This window comes from Onychomys torridus, chromosome 6, assembly GCF_903995425.1.
Source record: "Onychomys torridus chromosome 6, mOncTor1.1, whole genome shotgun sequence".
NCBI lineage: Eukaryota > Metazoa > Chordata > Mammalia > Rodentia > Cricetidae > Onychomys > Onychomys torridus.
Genome location: NC_050448.1, coordinates 80,213,856 through 80,233,713, shown reverse-complemented (window position 1 = coordinate 80,233,713; position 19,858 = coordinate 80,213,856). Strand labels below are relative to the sequence as shown.

The 19,858-nt window shown below is 46.1% G+C and overlaps 1 protein-coding gene across 2 annotated transcripts; it reads right to left on the bottom strand.

Annotated features, from left to right (window-relative positions):
- Positions 1 to 257: 257 nt before the first annotated feature.
- Kcnd3 (potassium voltage-gated channel subfamily D member 3) lies at positions 258 to 15,827 on the bottom strand. 2 transcript variants are annotated; one of them, XM_036190392.1, is made up of 6 exons: positions 15,670 to 15,827; positions 9,227 to 9,328; positions 8,793 to 8,882; positions 7,244 to 7,300; positions 5,932 to 6,179; positions 258 to 5,325 (listed from the first exon to the last, which is right to left on the bottom strand). In XM_036190392.1, exons 1-6 carry the CDS (start codon positions 15,820 to 15,822, stop codon positions 5,124 to 5,126), a joined length of 852 nt encoding a protein of 283 aa, XP_036046285.1. In that variant the 5' UTR covers positions 15,823 to 15,827; the 3' UTR covers positions 258 to 5,123. The 2 variants fall into 2 exon arrangements, with proteins under 2 accessions (XP_036046285.1, XP_036046286.1); XM_036190393.1 differs by lacking the exon at positions 7,244 to 7,300.
- Between the last annotated feature and the right edge of the window lie 4,031 nt (positions 15,828 to 19,858).

Below are 19,858 nucleotides of genomic sequence, written 5' to 3'. Positions count from 1 at the left end.
GTTTGGTAATTGGTCCTTAAGAGAGAGCTATAGACAAATTCAATCCAGTGGTTCCCTACTAAAGCAGTGAGCCTGCCTAGAGCGTGTCGGCAGGCAAGCTCCAGGAAGCAGTGGCCTTGCTTATGTGGAAGGCGACAGGGCAGGTTAGATGAGGCCTTTACCTGTAAGAGTATGCCGTTGCTCTAGCAGGACAAAAAGCTTTCTGCTGTATGGGAAGGGAAAGAACTGGTTTTCAAAGAAACTCCCCACTTCAAGGCTTGTGGCACATAGTTTGTTTAATCCAGATTGGATACATCAGGTACAGCAGTGGCACAGGACTCAATACTGTAAATGATATACATGTTATAACATATGCACTACAGTTTCAAAGGAAGACAAGAAACTGAAGAGCTTTTTCTTCCCCCACAGAAAGTTTCCACGTTTGTCTTCCTGCAGTTTTGTACAGTGTATTTCTTTGCCGTTGTGATGTTGTTAAGCAAAGCCCAGTAATTATACGAAAATAGAAAAGAACACACTTGATGTTTTTCACAAGAACATTAATGGGAGCTCATGACCTCTAAGGAAAACATTGGAATGTCTGATTATCAAAAATATACCATCCCTCCCACCTCCCTGGTTTGTAAAATAGTCCATTGGTCCAAGTAGTCCCCCAGGACTTGGGTCAGTGCCCTGCACTGGCTAATGTGACATCAGCCAGCTTAGTTTAAATAACCTGCTAAGATAAATGTCATTCCTATATTTGATGAGAAAACAGAATATCCTGATTAAAAAACAAGACCCATAAGGAACCCCTTTAAAAAGCCATTTCATTTTTCAAAGCCATGTTTCCTTGGTTCTAATGCTTTTCATGATGCTATTTGGGCTCCAAGTGTCATGGGTCGTGACAATGTTTTTCCTTTATCCCATCGTTTTAAAGCTTTGCAAGTAATGAGAATTCATTAGGAAATCAGAGGGAAAATAAAAGTCTCTCGTGTTCCTTTTACGGTGGTTACCATGCCAACTAGCATGAAAGGGAAACTATTACTTCAAATGAACGGTATTGGGCTCCTTCTGCCTTAGTTACCTAGTAATTGAAGTGAGGGAGCCTGGATCACTAGAATTCATTAATAATTTCAAATCTAATGCTAGCTCAATTTCAATCACTACTGCTATTTTTAAAAAGACAAGGAAAATGATCTAGGCATATAATGCTCCCAGGTACTTTCCCTACCTGCATTCTGATAAGAAAATGACTTGATCCTGAACTGCAGAGAAAACAAAACAACTGTATAATGTCCTCAGCAGTTCTGTATGTGACCTTTGTCAACCATGGGTCATCATTTACCATCCTCCTCAACATCTGTTCAAAAATTATGTGGTCATATTCTAATAACACTCAGTTGTTGAGAGTATCTACTGGTCTTTTGAAAGGGGTTCTGTACAATTAGTCCTGAGCTTGAGACTAGTTAGGAAAAATGGGGATTAGGAAGAAATAATGGTCTGTTTCAGGAGGTCCTGCTACTTCAGGAATGTTCCCCTAATCATCTCCCTTGAAATCCAGCTTTTAAAAACATAAGCAAACCCTAGAGCCATAGAGCAGGATATAGAAGACTCCCCCAGGGCATGATGTCTAGGTTCTGGACCAAATCATAATTCTGCCATTAACTTGCCATGAAACCTTGCATGAGTCACTCATTTTCTTTGTGCCCATTACTTTTCTCTGAATCAAGGAATTTCTGCGTTAACTACCTTCACAGATTGTGGTGAGAAGCAACAGAAAAGTATGCTTTGAAATGTCATTGTCCAAGTCTCTTTTTCATTGAGAAAATTGAGCATTTGCCTGGAAACTCTTGGACATTCCCTTTTCACTTATTTCTGATTGAACTGATGACCTGTAGCTTGCTCTGCCCAGGAAATGGTGGCTCCGATGTCTATAATTTGTATTAGCACAGTCAGGTGATTTCCAGGGCTACATCAAGTTGTGTTGACATTTACACAAGACTATCTCTAGTGATGTCCTGGCATCTTCGATGGACCTTCCCCAACATACTAACTCTGCAAGGCAAAGGGTGTGATTGAAAAAACAAAAAACAAAAACAAACAAACAAAAAAAACTCCAAAACAAAACAAAACACATTAGACTAGTAGCCAAGGGTCTTGTGCTCTGGTCCCTATTCTACCCTTAAATGACTACATTGCCTTGAGGGAGTCAAGTTCTCTGGGCCTCAGTTTTCTACACTGTAAAATGAATTAGCTATTGTTTAATCTTCTCTAGGTCTGGTATATTCAATATTATATTTCCAAGTTATTCCCATTTATTATTTGAATGTAGTCTTAGACTTTTTATAGTTGTCTTTTGGATACCCTCTCCCCCAGTGCTAAGTAGGGTTGAATGGAGTGGTGGCTTGGGGAATTTTCAGTTATTCTAACATGGTTTGTGCACCGTGAGTCATTGCACCAGAAAGCTGTTGGTCTCCAGAAGATTCTGATATCCTGGCTCTTCACTTACTAGCCAATGAGTCAGACTTACTAAATTGTTCAGCACACTTTTGTCCCTGTACTTAATCATAAATACCCTTAGGAGATATATGGCTGTGAGCTGTTTTCCTGTGTTGATATCTTTGCGCACAGGTCAGCTGGGTCCCTTATCCCCTAACAAGACTGCAATGCGGAGATGAAAATGAAGAGGGTCTGATGCTTTTTTGCGGGGGTGGGGGATAGGGGGCTGGGCAGGGGGCGGGGAACAGGCATGGTATGGGCTTCGGAAATGAAATAGAAGCAACACAAACATCAGTTCACTCAAGTCAATAAAACATGGAATTTGGGGGACACAATTGTAAAAATATATTTCTTTTCATGGGAGCCATAGTATGCTGTGTACTGTCCAAATGACATAGAGATCCTTGGTTGAGCCCTGTAGTGACTTTGTTCTTAAATAGAATGGTGGCTTGTATGTGACTGCAGCAGTGTTCCTTTTAAATTCTGTATTCTTATCCCACTCGGTTCTTGGGATGTATCATGCACTTGGACATTCCTTTGTCCCATGGTCCATTCTTTCAAAAAAAAAAAAAGATCCTTTTCTAGTTCTCTGTCTACCCACTAAAACTGTCCAGCTTGGCTCTCTGCCTTGGCTGATAAAATGTATGTACGGAATTACTGGATTGCAAGAATAACTCCACGCCATGACAAGAGGAAATCCTGGGGCCAGATCTAAAGAAAGGACTGTCAGTAGCCACTGAGGATAAGGACAGGAAGACAAGATGGAAAAAGGGCACCTTTCTTCTGCCTTTCTGTCCACTTTCTGGTTTGGTACCACTCAAGACACCTGGACTCCTCTGTGTACAGAGAGTCACTGGAGCTGGAGCCGTGGAAGCCCCAGGAGTGCTTTCAGGCCCTTGGCCAGCAAAGCCCATCTATAGTTGTAGTGTGCAGAGAGATTTTGTACTTGCAAATGAACAGCTTATCTGTGAGCTGTAGAATGGATGAGAAGTTCCTAAGCAGCTCATATGCCTCAGATCCTGGGCTTCAGAAACCACAGGAAAGTAATTGGGGTTGGGAAGGGCAGAAAAGGGCACTTGTAACTAACCCGAGGCTAACCTGCTCCATCGTAAGTGGTGAAAATGATTAGGAAGATTCCAGAAATACTGTTCCCAGGCCCACTACCATGTAAATAACTTGAACAAACATATTATCCACGTTTTCAAGAAGTAATCTCCACTCCCTCATTTGCGTGGAGGTCCTCAGTGTTCCCACCAGCTATCTTCAGAGATGAGGCCTGAAGATGACTCAGACCTCAAAGCATCTTTTAGACCAGAAGAGAATCATCTAGAGCCTCTTGCTTGCTTTCTTGCTTTGAAACATCCCTCTCGAGGCACCCAGGCTTAACCTTCACAACCTCTGTATAGGAACTGCCTTGGGCAGCAAGTCCATTGTTCTTACTTGAGGATGCTCATGGAGCTGCTTGGCAGAGCGCTGCATGGGCTTCATGGTGGATCCTAAAGGAAAGTCCATAGCAAGGTGCCCTGGAGCTCTGGTAGCTGTGAGCCTTGGAGCTTCTGTCTTTCCTGGGGCAGAGCAGAAACAACTGCTTTCTGAAGTTGCTGATTCCATTTTCAAGACTCAGTGTGATGAGCATGACTATTCCCCGACTCCCCCTACAACAAACTACAAAGGCAAGTGGTTCCGATCACGAGGGAAGCACCTCTGTTCATAAGGTAGACTTACCTCACCCTTCCACTCACCCCACTTGGCTTCTTTTCTGTATTTGCATTTGCTTGGCCTGACTCCCAGGCACAGGTCTGCAGTACTTGGCAGTGACAGAGAAGGCTTTACTGTCCATGGTGAGACAGACAGTTGGACACAGAAACAGCCAAGGTGAAGCAGATAGGTACAGAGACAGGAGACAGACAAACGGAGCAGAAGGGTTGCTGTGTGGTTGCTTGACAGCTCTGTGCAGGTTAGCTGGGCAGTGAGGACCCAGCAAAGGTGACCTCACTACCCCTGGGAGTGGGGAGGGAACTCAGCAATAACTGACTTTGAGCCTAAAAGCTTTTGCTATAAAAGGAGAAAAATAAAAACCAACCTCACAAAATGCATTGTTTTGGTTTAAAGGTGTTGGGTCCATGGAGAAAAACATTTCACAAAAATCCATTGATGATTTTGTTTTCCACCTTTTCCCATGAATAAATATTATCCATTAAGATCCTTGAAAAAGGTGCTTAATACACAGTGTTATATTTTCTTCCTGTTTGCATGTGGCGACTTGGCCTCTGAGCTGCTCTTGGTCTTGTGTTTTCTTCGCTGGGGTCTCCAGAAACAACTGTTATTTGGTCTGAGGTGCCCCCACCAGGCCCTGTCCAGGCAAGTGGCCTACACCTCCTAATGGCCCATCCCCTACCCACCCCCTCCCTTCCTCCGCCCCAGCAAGATGCAATGTCACAGGGCTGTGTCCACACCAGCAGTGGGATCCTCAGGAACCCTTTTGCTGCTTTCTTTTCCCTCCAGGCACAAGTCTCAGTGCTAGGGGTACAACGGGGCAGGCAGAAATAGTGGGAAAGGGGGAGGGAGTGGTCTCAGTGGCCACCCACCAACATGCCAGCCCCCTTTACTCCCCACTACCCCCTTGGGCCCTCTGTCCAGTGTTTTTACAAGGCAGAGACCTTGACAACGTTGCTGGCTGTGGAAGGAATGTTCGTGTTGGGTCCTGGGCTGGCAGGAGGTGGCCGACTTCCTCCCTCTGGGGTTAGAGCTGGGGGAGTGGGGATGCTGATGATGGCTGTGGTAATCTGGGATGTCTTGCAGTTTGGACTCAGTCCGTCGTCTGCTTTCAAATTAAGGCTGGAGCGACTGGGATAGAAAAGAGGGAGTTGGTGATGGTTCCTGCTTGCATGTACCCAGCATTGTTTGTGCTCTGTGCTATATCAAGGAACTCTATACAGCCTTTGATCTGTCCCTTTGGCAATCAGCTTATAATTACCATTCTAGTCACTATTAACAATTCCTAAGTCATCAGATAGTACTTCTTCCCAGTCCCCATGGGCCTACCACTTGTGATGTTATGACATTTGCTTTCCCTGGATTCTCTGCAACTTATTTGGAAGAAACAGGAAGGAAAAGTCAGTCTGTGATTCACAGTCAACTTGGGATAAGCCATATATATGTAACACAGCTGGGAAAAGTATTTTTTTAGGAAAATGATTATAGTCCATCTTTTTAATTTTTGGATTCTTCTTTGTTTTTTCCCTCTTACTACCTAAAGCCACTTTTGATGTGAAGTGCTATAGTATCATCCAGTATCCCGTGGAGACCCTTGGATTACTTTAAAGCATGAGAAGGAAGGTGGGGAGGAGAGCAGAGGGGCCCCATGCAGAAGATAAGGGGAACCACTAGGAGATCCCTGAGGTTCTAATGTGGAGATTGTTTAATTCTGGAAAGGGAAGGGAAACGCCCCACCTGGTGGTGAGGGAGGGCTGCTCACTGCCCTGGATGTGGATCGTGCTGAGTTCTTGCATGCTGCGCAGGCGAGTGGCTGGCAGGCTGGAGTTGGGCAGGTGTGTGGTCTTCTTACTGCGACGGGAGCAGCAGGTGGTGGTGAGTCCCGAGTGGCTGGACAGAGAAGGACTTCTGGTGGACGGGTAGTTCTGCATTGAGCTTTCCATGCAGTTCTGCTCAAACATCTGCTCATCAATAAACTCATGGTTCTGTGGGGGGAAGGAGAAACTGTGAAAAAGAAGTGGGGACAGGGGGAGCCCCAGTCTCTGTATGGCTGCCTGTCTGTTTTGGGCCTTTAATGAAGGACACCCCCCCCCCCCCAATGCCTGGATTACAGTAAGTGTTTGTGAGGGGTTTAGTTTCCACATGTGTCAATGTCAAAAGAATCAAACTGGCTTCCCTGGCCATGAGACTGGGTGGGAACATGGTTGTTAAATCATTATGCGTAATATACTCCACCTTCAGCTTTGAACAGAAGGGGCACAGAGGACGTGGAGGGGCTTAGTGGCATCATCAGAGATAGAATCAAATTTTTGTTAGTAAGCCACTGAATATGAGTCTTCTAGGTCATCTTTGCACATCTGATGACTCTTACAGGTGTGACATAAGTTTGTAAAGGTTTTGGACCATTCACAGAATTGGGAGAGCATTGCTCTCGAATGCAAAGGGGTCAAACTGCTAAGGATAAGATTTCTTCTAATTTTGTTTCCTTTTTGCCTTAATATGTATGGCATATGGATCCTTAACCACCTGGCAGTTCAGGATTCCCTAGGTCAAATGTAAACATGAGAAAGAATGTTAACAGTTTCCTCTCTGTAGGCCATGAGGGTGGCTCATAGCTAAACCTAGAACAATGGAAAAATGGCTGCTTGACCAAAGTGACTAAAACTCTGTGGCATTGACAGTATGAGGGGAAAGAGAAGTCTAAGGACAGAGTTCAGAGAAAGCATCCCCTGGCAGCCAGTACCAGGAAACTGAGGAGGTAGTGTAGAAATATGTGGTACATGGGCATTCCAGAGAAAACTGACCTTGAAGTTGAGTTCCATTGCCCCCTCTAAGCCCCTGGGGGTGTCAAAGGAAAGAATAGGAAAGGAAACTGGGTAGTTGGGTGCAAAAATACTGGAAGCCTGAGCTGGTACTGGGTGTGGCAGCAGAGATAGCAAAAGCCCGGGGAGAATCAGCAGCACATGCAGAAACCAGACTAGGGGTAAGCAGAGTAGATCCACAGACTCAAGATTCAGAGAGGAGAACAATTGAATTTGTAAAGCTATACCTTGATGGTGGAGGTTCGTACAGATAACAGGGGATCATCCACAAGATAGGATAACCCCTACAGGACAACATGCCAACAGAAGATAGAAACACCATTGATTGTACATTCCAGCATTCCGGTTTGGACATTCAATTTCTCAATCCCAGCAATACACCCTCCAAATCCAACATTCCAGTCCCCATTCCCAGCATTCTGCTTCCCTTGTCTCAACATTTCACCCACTGGCTCCAAAAGGAGCCTGCTTAACCCAACATTCACTCTTTCCATACCAACATCCTTCTTTTCCTATCCCAACATTCCACCCCTGGGCCCCACATTCCTTACCCCAAATCCAGCATTCCGATATCCCATCTCTACAATCAATTCAACATTCCCTCAGATTCAGCATTCCACCCCTTCAATGCCAGCATTCCATCTCTCAATCCCCCAATGCCAACAACATTCCAGCCCTTCAAACTCCACTGTTTTCACCCATGTCCTTTAAATTTACACATTCCACCTAGCACATGCAACTTGGAAAGGGCAGTGGGGTCTGGGCCTATCCCATTGGCAAGTTTGGTGTCCTTGGGAGAACTTCTAGATATGCATACATAGTTTTTGACCATAGATGCTGGTACCCAGGCTCACAGAGCACTTTCTTATTTAGAAGATCTCACTGGGTTTCCACAGTCATCCATGATATCCATTTTCTTGCTTAGAGGAAGAGGCACCTAGCATCTGGGAGTCCAGGTTATGGGCTACTAGGAATTAGGAAGTTCCTTTCAAAGGTGTGCTGAGCCCTGACTCTAGGCTCTTTGGGTGGAAAAATTCTGGAAAGGAATAGGGAAGAGGTTCACTTTAGCGTCTCTATTCTGACTTCTCCCACCCTACTGGTCCCAGCATTTTTGCCAAGGGTTCCGAGTTGGCCCTACTGCCCTTCCTTTCAGGCTGTCAGGAAGGCACAAGCATCATTCCCATTCCAGCTGTGGCACCCTATGCCACGATTTCCTTTAGCAATCAGCCTTTCACAATCTGAACTCCCTGCAAAAGTGCAAGGTTACTTAAGTGGGGTTGGTGCTGGTAAATCCTTGGCTAAAAGAATACATATATGTGTGTATATATATATATCCTCCTGCATTAATGTAGGCACAAAGGGACACATGGGTTGCCTCAACCCAGCTACAGGGGTGGAACAAAAAAATCCTCCCCCTTCTCTATTGTCCTGTGTAAATTCAGCCTGAGTCTTGTTGGCTGATGCCCATCAGAACTGAGAAATGAAAAACGAAACGCTTAGTCCTCAGAAATTAAGACACACGCTGGTGTTGGGGGGTGGTGGTGATGGGAAGGCTATGGGAGTGGCCTCTTCTCTACAGCTGCAGGACTCAGCTGATCTCTCACTCTGGTGACCTTGCCCCACCTCCTGGGGTCTTCATCCTGGGTGTTGACAGACCTTGCCGCTACTCTTTTGGGTAGGAAGGGGACAGACTGACGATCTGGCCTAGGAGGACAACGTGAGTACAGCCTGGGAGGTCAGGGATGAAGCAGGAAGGGGCAGTAGGCTGGAACTCACAGTGGTCTTTTCTAGGCAGTGCAGCAAGTGGTGGTGCTGACTTTCAATGAATGATGTGGTCTTGCCCATGTGCTCCTCTTCCGGGGTGCCCTAGTGAGAAAGAAAGGAGGAGTAATTATGAAGCTGCTGTCTTCTCCTTTCTTCAGCCTCTTCATTTCTTCACAGAAGGTAGGAGGGCATGAGGGACATCTTGATAAGCCAAATCTTAGGGCCACCATAAAACCTGCTGGTCTTGGTCTTGGGGCCCTTGTCAACAGCTGGTTTATGGGCAGCAGTGATAGCTAAATGAGAGAAGTATGTTGGTGGGAACACTTGGAAACATGCCTCTGTCAAGAGTCTAGCCTGGGGCTGCCTGGGGGAGTGCTGGGACCTGTGGATGAGCAAACGAGCCTATTTCCAGTTCATCTCCTCTGTCAGCTCTTCTGGACACCTACCGTCAGCTCCAGGGCTTCATTGAGGAGCCCATTGCGCTTGCTGTGCAGGTAGGCATTGGAGCTTCCTGTTTTGGCCACACGGATCCTGGCAAGGCGGGCTTTCTGTGATGGGTAGACAATAAGAGAGACAGTAAGATACAAGGAGAGCAAGCCTGGTAGAGTCAGTGACAATAGCTGCCCCACGGAGGCTGGTTTCCCTGGCATTGTGTGCGAAGGGAAAACACGCTCCCCTGTCTTAGCCTTACGCATCTCTATCTATAGACCCTGGCATGGATCTGAGACCTGCCCACTTTTGCAGTTTAGCCATGGTCAGGGACTCTGGGAATCTTCACAAATCTTCAGCCTGGGTGGAGTCTTGGTGGAAGAAATACCACATTCTCAAGTCCTTTCTCCTGAAGCCTGTCTGACATTTTCCAGTCAGTATTTTGCAATGACATAAGCCATTCTATTACTTCCTGTCTCTAATGAGACTGTAGGGTTCCTAGAGGACAGTGTGTGCTAGCTGTCCTGAATCTCTCCTGGGTTCCAGTGTGGTTGGTTCTCTACTTGTTGTAGGTTCCCAAGTAATAGTTAGTTATGAGAAAAGGCAAAGAGAGCAATGGAACTGCCAACACCTCAACTCCCATGTCTGATCTTCTCCTGGCACTTAACACTAAGGTAGCACACACACTTGTCTTGCTTCTGCTTCTCTCCTGTGCTGAGACATAAACCCCCTGAGGGCAGGAAGTTCGCTTTGTTTGTTACCAGGAGGCTCTCCATCTTTTTAAAGTTAAGAAATGTATTTATAGATGTACACCTGACTTTGGGAGTTGATGGATGTGTCAATATACATCTACACTGTGCATAGGGGCAGGAAGGGCACAGTGTACATAGAAGTGGCCTGGTGTGTGTATGGCAGAAAGGAACACATTCCAATATGCCACTTTGGCTTTACCTAGCACAGAACTGAAACTCTCCCTGGGAAAACCCTCAGCAGACAACCCCCTCCAGAGGGGAGCTGCATAGCATCTTGGGCCAAGCTCATCTTACTTGCTTGCTGAGGAATGGGAGTGGCTGGCCAAATGATGCATGCTGGCTGCTCTTTTTTTTTTTTTTTTTTTTCTAATGACCACGAGCCATGAAAAACAGCACACCAAAAAGAGAGGACCACGAAGTTCAGTATGGGCCTGGAGAGAAGCCCTTTGGGCTTAGGGTACATAGCCTGGGCTCTGTGGATCCAGAACCAGCTCCAAGCTATTGCTGCAAGCAGAAGAGCCCATGAGATTCATAGTCACAGCATGGAGTAGAGGATCCTCTTCCTGCCTCTGGCTGCAGTGACATGTGACTTGATTCTGGACCCTAACAGAAAGGTTCTGGGAGATTGTGGCAATTTTCATTTCTTGTTATGCTCTCCCAGGTGTTCTGCTTGAGTTGGTTCATCTGCTAAGAGGAGGCCATGAGCTGTCAAGAGAATCGTGAAGGATATGTGATGTTCCCTGCCTCCTGGGAACTCCCCCACCCACTTGCAGAGACAATTAAACTCTTTCCCTGGTCTTTAAATGTGGGAAAGAGGCTAGCACTTGAGTTCTTCCTGAAAGTCCAAGGATGGCGACTCCTCTAGATGGAGAAGATAAAAAGGAAGATAAGAGACAGAAAGGCCAGCAAGTCAGCCCTGTCCCCCTCCCTGTTTCAGAGAAAATACATTCATTCATTCCACATCGAGGATGAGTCTGCCCAGGAACCCTGCTGCAGCCCTCTCGTGGCCAGAAGTCTATAGTCAAGTGAGTTCCTCACAGTTCATGGCATTGGCTGCTGTCACTTTGGAGAAGGCTAGGTGTTGAGAGCTGCATATGGAAATCCAGTTGTATCAAGCTCATTACAGCCTTATGTCATCGGATTGCCACTTAGAGCCAGACCTTTCTCCTATGTGGGGCCTGTCTTTATTACTTTCCAGAGATGAAAGGCTCTCCTGTTCCCCTCTGAGGCACTTCTTTTAATCTTATCTCACTCTGGACTCTATTAAGGTAGAAGATTGTCACATCAAACACACTGCATCGTTTAATCATCCCTAAATGGGAAACAGAGGTTTGAGGAAGGTTTGCAGAACGGTATCCAGTGTGTGAAACTTGGTGGTGCCCTCTGCTTGGTTTTGTGTTCCTGAGGGTCAGATCCTGGGGCTTGTGCATATTCCTTTATTGCCAGCATCCGGTGCACCCTCTGCACTGAATAGGAATTCAAGCAAAGATTGTGGTAGCCAAAGAAGGAAAACCAAGCATGGCTGGCTGGAAGTCTATGCTTATAAAGCCCTTGTAATGGGTTCAGTCATTGTGTGGACTGGTCAATTTCCACTCTCCTCCACTACCATAAAGACACTATGAAAGAGAAGAGAATGTAGAGCCCATCTAGGCTGTTTCAAAGGCCAAACAATTAATGAATTGATTTTTTTTTTTTTTTAAAGGGGAGCATGAGAGGGAGCCACTCGGCCAGGGTAAGGGAATGGATTAGAAAGGTTTCAGCTCATATCTTCGCACTAGAAAGTCAAACATAGCTTTCACGGTGTCTTCCTCCTTTCTCCTTGAGGTCACCTCCTTTCAGGTGCATTCTAAACTTGAAGGGCAAAGCCCAGGAACCTGCATCTTCAACAGGTATAAATGGCGCTTTGGGATTGGAGGGGAGCTCTGCTACAACACTGTCAGCCCTGGACATGGCCTGCCACCATCACTGGTCAAGACCATTTGGGGACCCCTGAGGAACCTGGCACAACTGGGACGTTCTAGCTGGCATCTGGCAGGGACTGCCTGGATGTGAGTCTTTGCATCACCTGCCCTGAGAGAGGCAGAAGGGAGACAAGGGAGAAATGGAAACACAGGCAGATGTACACGTAGACATTTATCAGAGAGCCATTAAGACTTAGGTTGATGTAAACCCATACACAAGAATGCTTACTTGTAATAACTGGGAACCATTTCTGTCCCAAAAGCTCTTCAGCAGGCAAACATGCAACAGAACACTACTGAGTGAGAAAAGTGAATGGACTCTCAACTGTTTTTTTTTTTTAAGACAGAATCTTATTGAGTTACCCAGGCTGGTTTTGAATGATGCTCTATCCCAGGTTGACCTTGAGCTTATGATTCTCCCATTTCAGCCTCCTGAGTATCTGGAATTACTGTACCACTAGGCCTGGTATAAGGAATTCGTGATATAATTTGAATCAGTCTCTGGGAATTATATGGATGAAAAAGGCCAACTCCCAAAGGTTACCAACTGCATGAGTACATTTATGTAACATCTCTGAAATGAAAACATTTTATAAGTGGAGATCAGACAAATAGTTCCCAGGAGTAAGGAACCAGTAAAGGTATAGCAGGGGTGTGGTTATAAAAGCCACGAGGGTTCTCATGAAGGAACTGGATAGTCTTATAGTCATGAAGCTGTTGGATCTGCAGGAACCTACATGGGTGAGGAAACTGTAACTCACATACACACACATGCACGCACACACGCACACACGCATGCACACATGCGCGAAAAACTGGGGCACTCTAGGGAAGACGGGTAAGAGGGGTGACTTCATATCCTTTATACCCTCTGTGCACTGTATAGTTCTATAAAATGTTATCATCAGACAAAAGTGGACATGCAACTACATGTGAATTTTTAATTACTCCAATAAAATATTCCATTAAAAACAAAGGATATGGTACTGGAAGCATAGTCAAGGGATAGAGTACTTTTGCCTAGAACACACAAGGCCATAGGTTTAATCCCCAGCACAACAAAAATAACAATGTAAGCAAAACTAAACAATCTCCCTTGAAACCAAAAGTTGTGGGTGGAGTGGGACAGGTGGTGGCTTCTCTAGGCCCTATCCCAGGTGACTCTGCTAGACAACCTTGACTCATCTCTGGTTCTCTTGGGCTAGGGAAGACAGTCCCCACAGGTTGATGTGACGACACTAACTTCTTCTGAGCCTTTATCCACAAGGCACCTGAGCTGGAGCTTACTTTGATGTTCACGAAGCTCCCAGAAGCGTGGCCAGAGCTAAGGACTATCATTAACCTTCCTGACCTGTCTCTCCACTTTCACCAAGTCCCCTGGGCCCGCTTTGCCTTGGCTCACCATGACAGAGTGCTGGAAGCAGACAGTATTGTTTTTTTCCTCTCACAGGAAGCCCAAGGTGAAAGAGACAGAGCTATGCAACCTTGAGGAGAAATGGTATCCAGGCTAGGGAAAACACTGTGAATATTTACTTATTTCAAAGGAGAAGGAGGGGTTGGGTTCATCTTGAGTAGCTCCGAGAGAGGAGAAAGCTAGAGTTGGCCCTTCTGCATTTATACACTCTGTGGGAAACATTCACTGTTATCTTCTTTGCAGATGAGCTTCTCTGAGAAGTGGGAGTGGTGTGACCAGGGAGGTGAAGGTGGCTGCACGGCAGAGCCACCTCTGTAGGGACTGTCACCATTGAGCCCCACACGTCTGAGAACCCTACCAGCTCTGTGAAAAGCCTGAGTTTGTGCTTGCCCAGGTTTAAAAGATGTGAGGGCAGAGTGTGCCACAGGATTCCCTGGCCCTCAGGACCTCAGAGTTTGCATATGAGAGCCCGGTTTTTCTCTGCCTCTTTATTTAGAACTGTGTGATGAATTTAGTCATTGTTCACATTTACCAGCTGACTTGAGCAGGGAGAGATAAGACTTCCTTTTCTGGAGTGTCTGGGAGTGGGGAGACCTTGACCTTGGGTGAGGAGATAGAAGATAGATGCTGTAGGGGACAGAGGGTGTCAGAAGAAGGACCTTATGGCTGGCAATGTTACAGACCAGGCACAGGTACGTAGGATGGTACGGTGGAGGTGATACAAGGGCAGCCAAGAGGTCACATTTGGGATCTGGGGACCAAGTAGGCTCAGCATATGATTATATTATTTACTGTTCGAAGTAAATTGTTATGCGACCATTATTTTTGAGTTAGCTTAAACTTGTGACTTTGTTACAGTTAGCCCACACCGACCTGTCCTGAGGTTCTAGACCACTTTGCCCAGTATTAGGCCCGGCTGCCCAGGGGTTATTCTTGCAAGTGGGAGCAAGTAATCTAGATGTAGGGCCTGTCACATGAAAGGTGCCTACATAAATGTCTGGGGAAGAATGAAGGGATGGAAGAAAGAATAAAACAGAGAGCAAAATCCTTGATGTGTCTAAGTCAATCTTCCAACAAGGGGCCCTTCTGTCCTTTGTACCCGAGACTCTGATCACGACTTCCAGAGGCTGAGATAATAAGGGAACCATTTTCAGCCCAGATTGAAAGGGAAATAGAAACAACCCTTCGCCCATCCACCCTCATCCCTGGCTCCAGATTCTCTTCTAGTCTTTGCCAACTTGATTGACTTTAGAGTCACCCAGGAGACTGGCGAGGCACACACACGCTGGGAGTGTCTGTGATGGCCTTTCTGTAGAGAATGAACTGAGGAAGACCCACTTTAATGTGAGTGGGCTGTGGGCTTAGGTGAAGACACAAAAGGCAAAGGAGAAAGACAGCCTAGCGCTGGCATTTCCCTCCTCTTGGCGGCTCGGCCACCAGAAGGTGAGGAACCATCTCCACCACCTGCTCCCCCTGCTGCCATGATGTTTGGGGGGGCCAAGCAGACAGACTAATTTTTCTGAAACTGTGAGTCAAAATCATTATTTCTTTTAATTATGTATGACAGGCATTTGTCACAACAGTACAAATGTTAATAATACAGGATCCCGGCAAAAGTCACTGGCAGGAACCATCCCTGGAAGATGCCTGGGGGTTGGTGGTATGGCTGTGCTGTCCCAGAGAGAAGCCTGAAGGCCAAGTGCAAAAGAGGCTCCTGAGCATACCAGCCTGTAGACATCTTGCTCTGTATGGGCAGACAATATTTCACTCACCTATCATCCTAAGTACAGACTTGGCAGAACCTAGAACTCTCCCCAAGCCTGATGCTGACTCTCCAGTCATCAGCTGAGTTCTGTGACTTCACATGGCACCCTGGTACCTACTAACATTTAATGTTCCACTTGACCCAGAATGCAGTGGCCACAGAGTGTTATCCTCTTACATTGGTCATTTTTCTTTTCTGCACATTTATTTTTGTCACTTGCTTTTGTATAGGCCCTCAACAGGATATTAAAATGACATTTTGTTTCTTGGTAAGCTTTGGGATGGGATAAGGAGCCAGGATCTGCTTGGCTGGGCATGTAGAAGTTCATGGGTCAGCTCAATAGACTACTTAAAAGGACAATCCAGTTATGTGTCAGTAGTGAGGGTTTGTTGCATTCTGAAGCAACAGGCTGGGATTGGAACTGAGGACATTGGTGGGTAGGAGGGGACATGAACTTGCCTTATCTTTCCAAGCCAGAGGGTGTCTGAGCAGGAATCCAGGCCCGGCAAGCCTGCCTGAGTCCCCAACCCTTTTTCTCCTCTCCCCCAACCCTGCTTCTAAGGCTTACCTTTTGTGCCCTGCGTTTATCTGCTCTCTGGTTCTGGTGGTAGATCCTGCTGAAGTTGGAGACTATCACAGGGACTGGCAGAGCAATGACCAGGACACCACTCAGGGAGCAGATGGAGCCAAATATCTTCCCTGCGATGGTCTTAGGCACCATGTCTCCATATCTGTAAGAGAGAAGGGAGGGGCGGGGAGGAGAGAGGGGGTGTAAGGAGGCAAGGGGCCATTTGGGAAACAAGTGAGGCTTCTCAGCTAAATCACTCACTTACTCACACAGTCATTCCTTTACTCATTTCACGGCATCTGCATGGGTCAGTGATACAATCTTAGAGCAAAAGAGGCAAAACTTGTATGTTCATGGAGACAAGTTTCTATAAGGAAGACCACACATGAGTAAATGTGACACTGGAAAACTCGGTGGCAAAAAGATAACCACACCAAGAAAGACAAATGTTACATGTTCTCACTCATATATGGGTTTTAGCATCAAATCTTAGATTTGTGTTTAATTTGGAGTATCTGTAGAACCCAGAAAACCAGAAAGGGACCGTTGGTCAGGAGGGGGAAGAAGGATCTCCAGGCAGAGGAGAGTGCAACATAGGAGATATGAAGGGCAAAGGGGATTCACATCGAGAGAAGTGTAAGTGGGAAGAAGGATAAAAGGGTAGGGCAAGGAGGAGTGGAGGAGTGGTGACTGACCCCAAAGATGTTTGAAGAAGTGATATGGCAACCTACTATTTTATAAGCTTCAAAAAGTTTAATTGCCGTTATCTGCAAAGGGATTAACGCTCCTCCCAGAAGCTATAATTGCCAAATAAAAAACCTAGTGCTGGGTGTAAGATGCCTCCCCCTGAGTTGTCAGCCAAGGGTGTCCTGGAGACCCCCCAAACAACACAGCTTATTACCATTGCTCTTGGTTGACCACGAGAACTTGGTAAGACTCTATTGCTGAAGACACCACACACATTGGTCATTGGGTATGGAGAAATCAAGTTGGTACTGACCAGCAAGCTTCCTCCCTGCTGGCCAGTTTCATAGCATTAAGAAGTGTTATGCAGGCTCCGGGGGGTGGGGGGTGGGTGCTGGTCAATAACAGTCTTACTTAGGTGTGAACTCTGTGAACTTCATGGCCAGCATGGCCAGCATGGCAAAATATGCCCATGCACATCAAAGCGGAATGAATGTTACGGGAGTAACTAAGAACTTTTGTTTGGGTTTAAGGCCTGATCTATGAGTCCCTACTCCTAAATGAGGTGTTATAGACATTTGATGGCTTTTGGTGGGGAGGGACGGTCAGTTTTCTGTTATGGCTCCTGGTAGGTCGACCACAACCCAGGGGAGAGCATATGGACAGCACAAATTGGAAAGCACATGCCTGGTACTGTAAATCTGGCCAAGAACTCATGGTTGAGGAGCTCATAGGTCCCCGGTGTGAACTTACTGCTATTATTTCTCTAAATGAACATAGTATCAAACTGCTCTATAAATTCATATCTCTACACTCATAGATTGGTGAAGCTCTCAGACCACATCAGAGAAGTTTCTTTGTGAGTAGATGGTGGTTAATGCAGAAACTCACAACTGGTCAAAGTGCAGAGAATAAGTGACCAGGGAGTGCTCAGTCACTAATGAGACACCTATATCGTATTTCCTTCCCAAGCTCAGGGACCATCATGGATGAGGGGACAGGAAGACTGTAAGACCCAGAGGCTGGGGAAGACTGAAGTCTTCTGGCCACAACAGAATGGCAGCACTCATGAACTCACAGCAGCTGTGTTTGCCTCCACAAGATCAAGCTACTCAACATTTTAGTATGGAGTGAGAAGGGGTTCATGAGTCTCCACCCCTAACTGAGGAGATATGGACATTTGAAGGCTTTGAGGGAGGGAGGGACAGTCAATTTTCTTTGAAGATATGGCTCCTGGTAAGTCAACCACACTCTGGTGGGTGGCCTCACACCCAGAAATATATGAACAGCACAAATTGGAGTTAATGAATTATTAAATTAACAACAACCAAAAAAAAAAAAAAAAAAAAGAGAGATGGGGAGTTGGGGCAGGTAGGAAGGTGAGGATATGTGCTGGTTAGTTTGGTGTCAACTTGACACAAGCTAAAGTCATTTTGGAAGAGGGACTCTCAATTGAGAAAGTGCATACAGGCAAGGTTGTCAATGTTTTCTTGATTAGCGATTGATGTGGAAGGGCCCAGCCTACTTTAGGTGGTGCCAACCCTGGGCAGAAGGCCCTGAGTTGTATAAGAAAGCAAGCTGAGCAAGTCATAAAGACCAAGCTAGCAAGCACTGCTCCTCCATGGCTTCTGCTTCAGTTCCTGCCTTCAGGTTCCTGTCTTGAGTTTCTGTCCTGACTTCCTTCTGTGACGGAGAATGATCTGAGAGTAGTGAGCTGAAATAAATCCTTTCCTCCCCAAGTTGCTTTTGATCATAGTGTTATATCACATCAATAGAAACTCTAAGACAGGGTGGATCTGGGAAGGGTTGTGGGTAAATATGATCAAAATACATTGTATGAAATTCTCAAAGAATTAAAATATTTATTAAAAATCATAACAACTCTTTGGCACATGGCTGTTTGTATGAAGAGAACAGAGGTAAATGCTGTGGTCAGGAAAGGCCTCACTGAGATGAGATCTGAGCTGTAACTTCCAGCCACATAAAACACTTGAGCCTGGGTGTACCTAGCAGAAGGATGGGAAAGCCGAAAGGCCTTGGTAAAGCAAACAGTCCGTTCCAGAAATTGTCAAGGGGCCAGCAGGGCTGTACACAGAGAGGAAGAGTTATAACAGGAGGCTAAGGAGCCAGGAAGGACATAGCATTCAGTATGTGGTGGTGAGGGGTTTGGATTAGAGTCCAAGCACACGAGAAGCCATAGCTGAGTTTGGAACAGAAGAAGAGCAGGCTTTCAGGTATGCTAACAAAGATAACAAGTAAACTCAGCTTCTGGTCATGTGGAGATTATAACCTACTAAGCTCTTAGGGGTTTAGATTACATGAGCCTACAAGTTCTCCAAACTTCAAACTCTTTGCCCCATTGTCACATGCAGGAACTGAGGCCTGGGGACCTTGCACAGCTTGGCTGTTACTCAGCTGGGACGAAGCCTGTCCCCCTTGAGTTTATCTCCTTTCTACCAACCATACTGTCTGAGAGATGCACATGGTCTCTGACACTCAGCCCCTTTAGCCACTTTGGAATAATGCTGGACTCTTCTCAGTTTGGAACTCTCTCAAGTGCTTCACACGCTGGCTGTTGCCCTTGGGACCAACATGGCCCAGCCCTTGCTCAGCACCCAGCAGGCTGGCCGGAGCCTCCTTCCTGCAATCAGTAAGACAGTCTCCACAGCAGTTAAGTTTGGCCTCCTCTTTACTGAGATAACTTGAAGGCCTTATGAAGGAAAGAACTATGATTACATCCTTGGCCAAAGCCATGATCCCTTTGTGTCTGTAGCAGAAACAGCCTTAGCATGTCCAGGACTCTTTGCTGCTACAAAGATGAAACTTAAAGATAGTGATTCTGAGGGAACCCAGGGGTCCTGGGTTTCCATGGAGGATGTGGAAGGAGACAGGTTAGCCACATTGGAAGCCTAAGGTAAGTTCCTTACCTGAACACTCGAGGGCTGCAGACAAGGCAAATGTTGGGTGAATGAATACACAAATGAATGACTTCGTGTACCTTCCTCAAAAGCTTAAGAAGCAGTCTCTGGGGACTGTTTTCCTTCTCATTGTTCAGGGACCTGGGTTCTGGCTTAAGCTTCCCAGGCACACACTACCATTAGACCTGCTCTGATCCTTTTGTGACCACATTTGCCTCTTCAGTGTTGACACTCAGGAGAGCGGGGAGGCTGAAAGCTTAGATTGGTTTTTACTAAGATGATCTGGGTTCAAGACCCTCCTAGGCCAGCATTAAATAACTGATCTTGGAGCAGTGCTTCTTTGGGCCTCCGGTCCCTTTATAAAGTGAAAATAAGAGGAGTAACCAGTGTTAGGATCTCACTGTAACATGTGCAGCCTACGAACATTAAGCTCGCTAGCTTTTCTGCAGATGTTCTAGAAACCATGATTTCTGTTGGGGGGCGGGAGGGGCTCTAAAAGCAGTTCATTGTTTCAAATCCACATGATCTCAGAGATGGAAGCAAGCATCCTCCATGCAACAGATCATGTTAGTTGAAATTTTTTGACG

Bases quoted from the DNA above. Each gene is read 5' to 3' on its own strand.
- Kcnd3 (XM_036190392.1), bottom strand. From the start codon at position 15,822: ATGGTGCCTAAGACCATCGCAGGGAAGATATTTGGCTCCATCTGCTCC. The intron at 9,329-15,669 runs GTAAGCCTTAGA...TACCCATCACAG, and splicing joins ATAAACGCAGGGCACAAAAG to AAAGCCCGCCTTGCCAGGAT. The intron at 8,883-9,226 runs GTAGGTGTCCAG...CTTTCTCACTAG, and splicing joins ATGAAGCCCTGGAGCTGACG to GGCACCCCGGAAGAGGAGCA.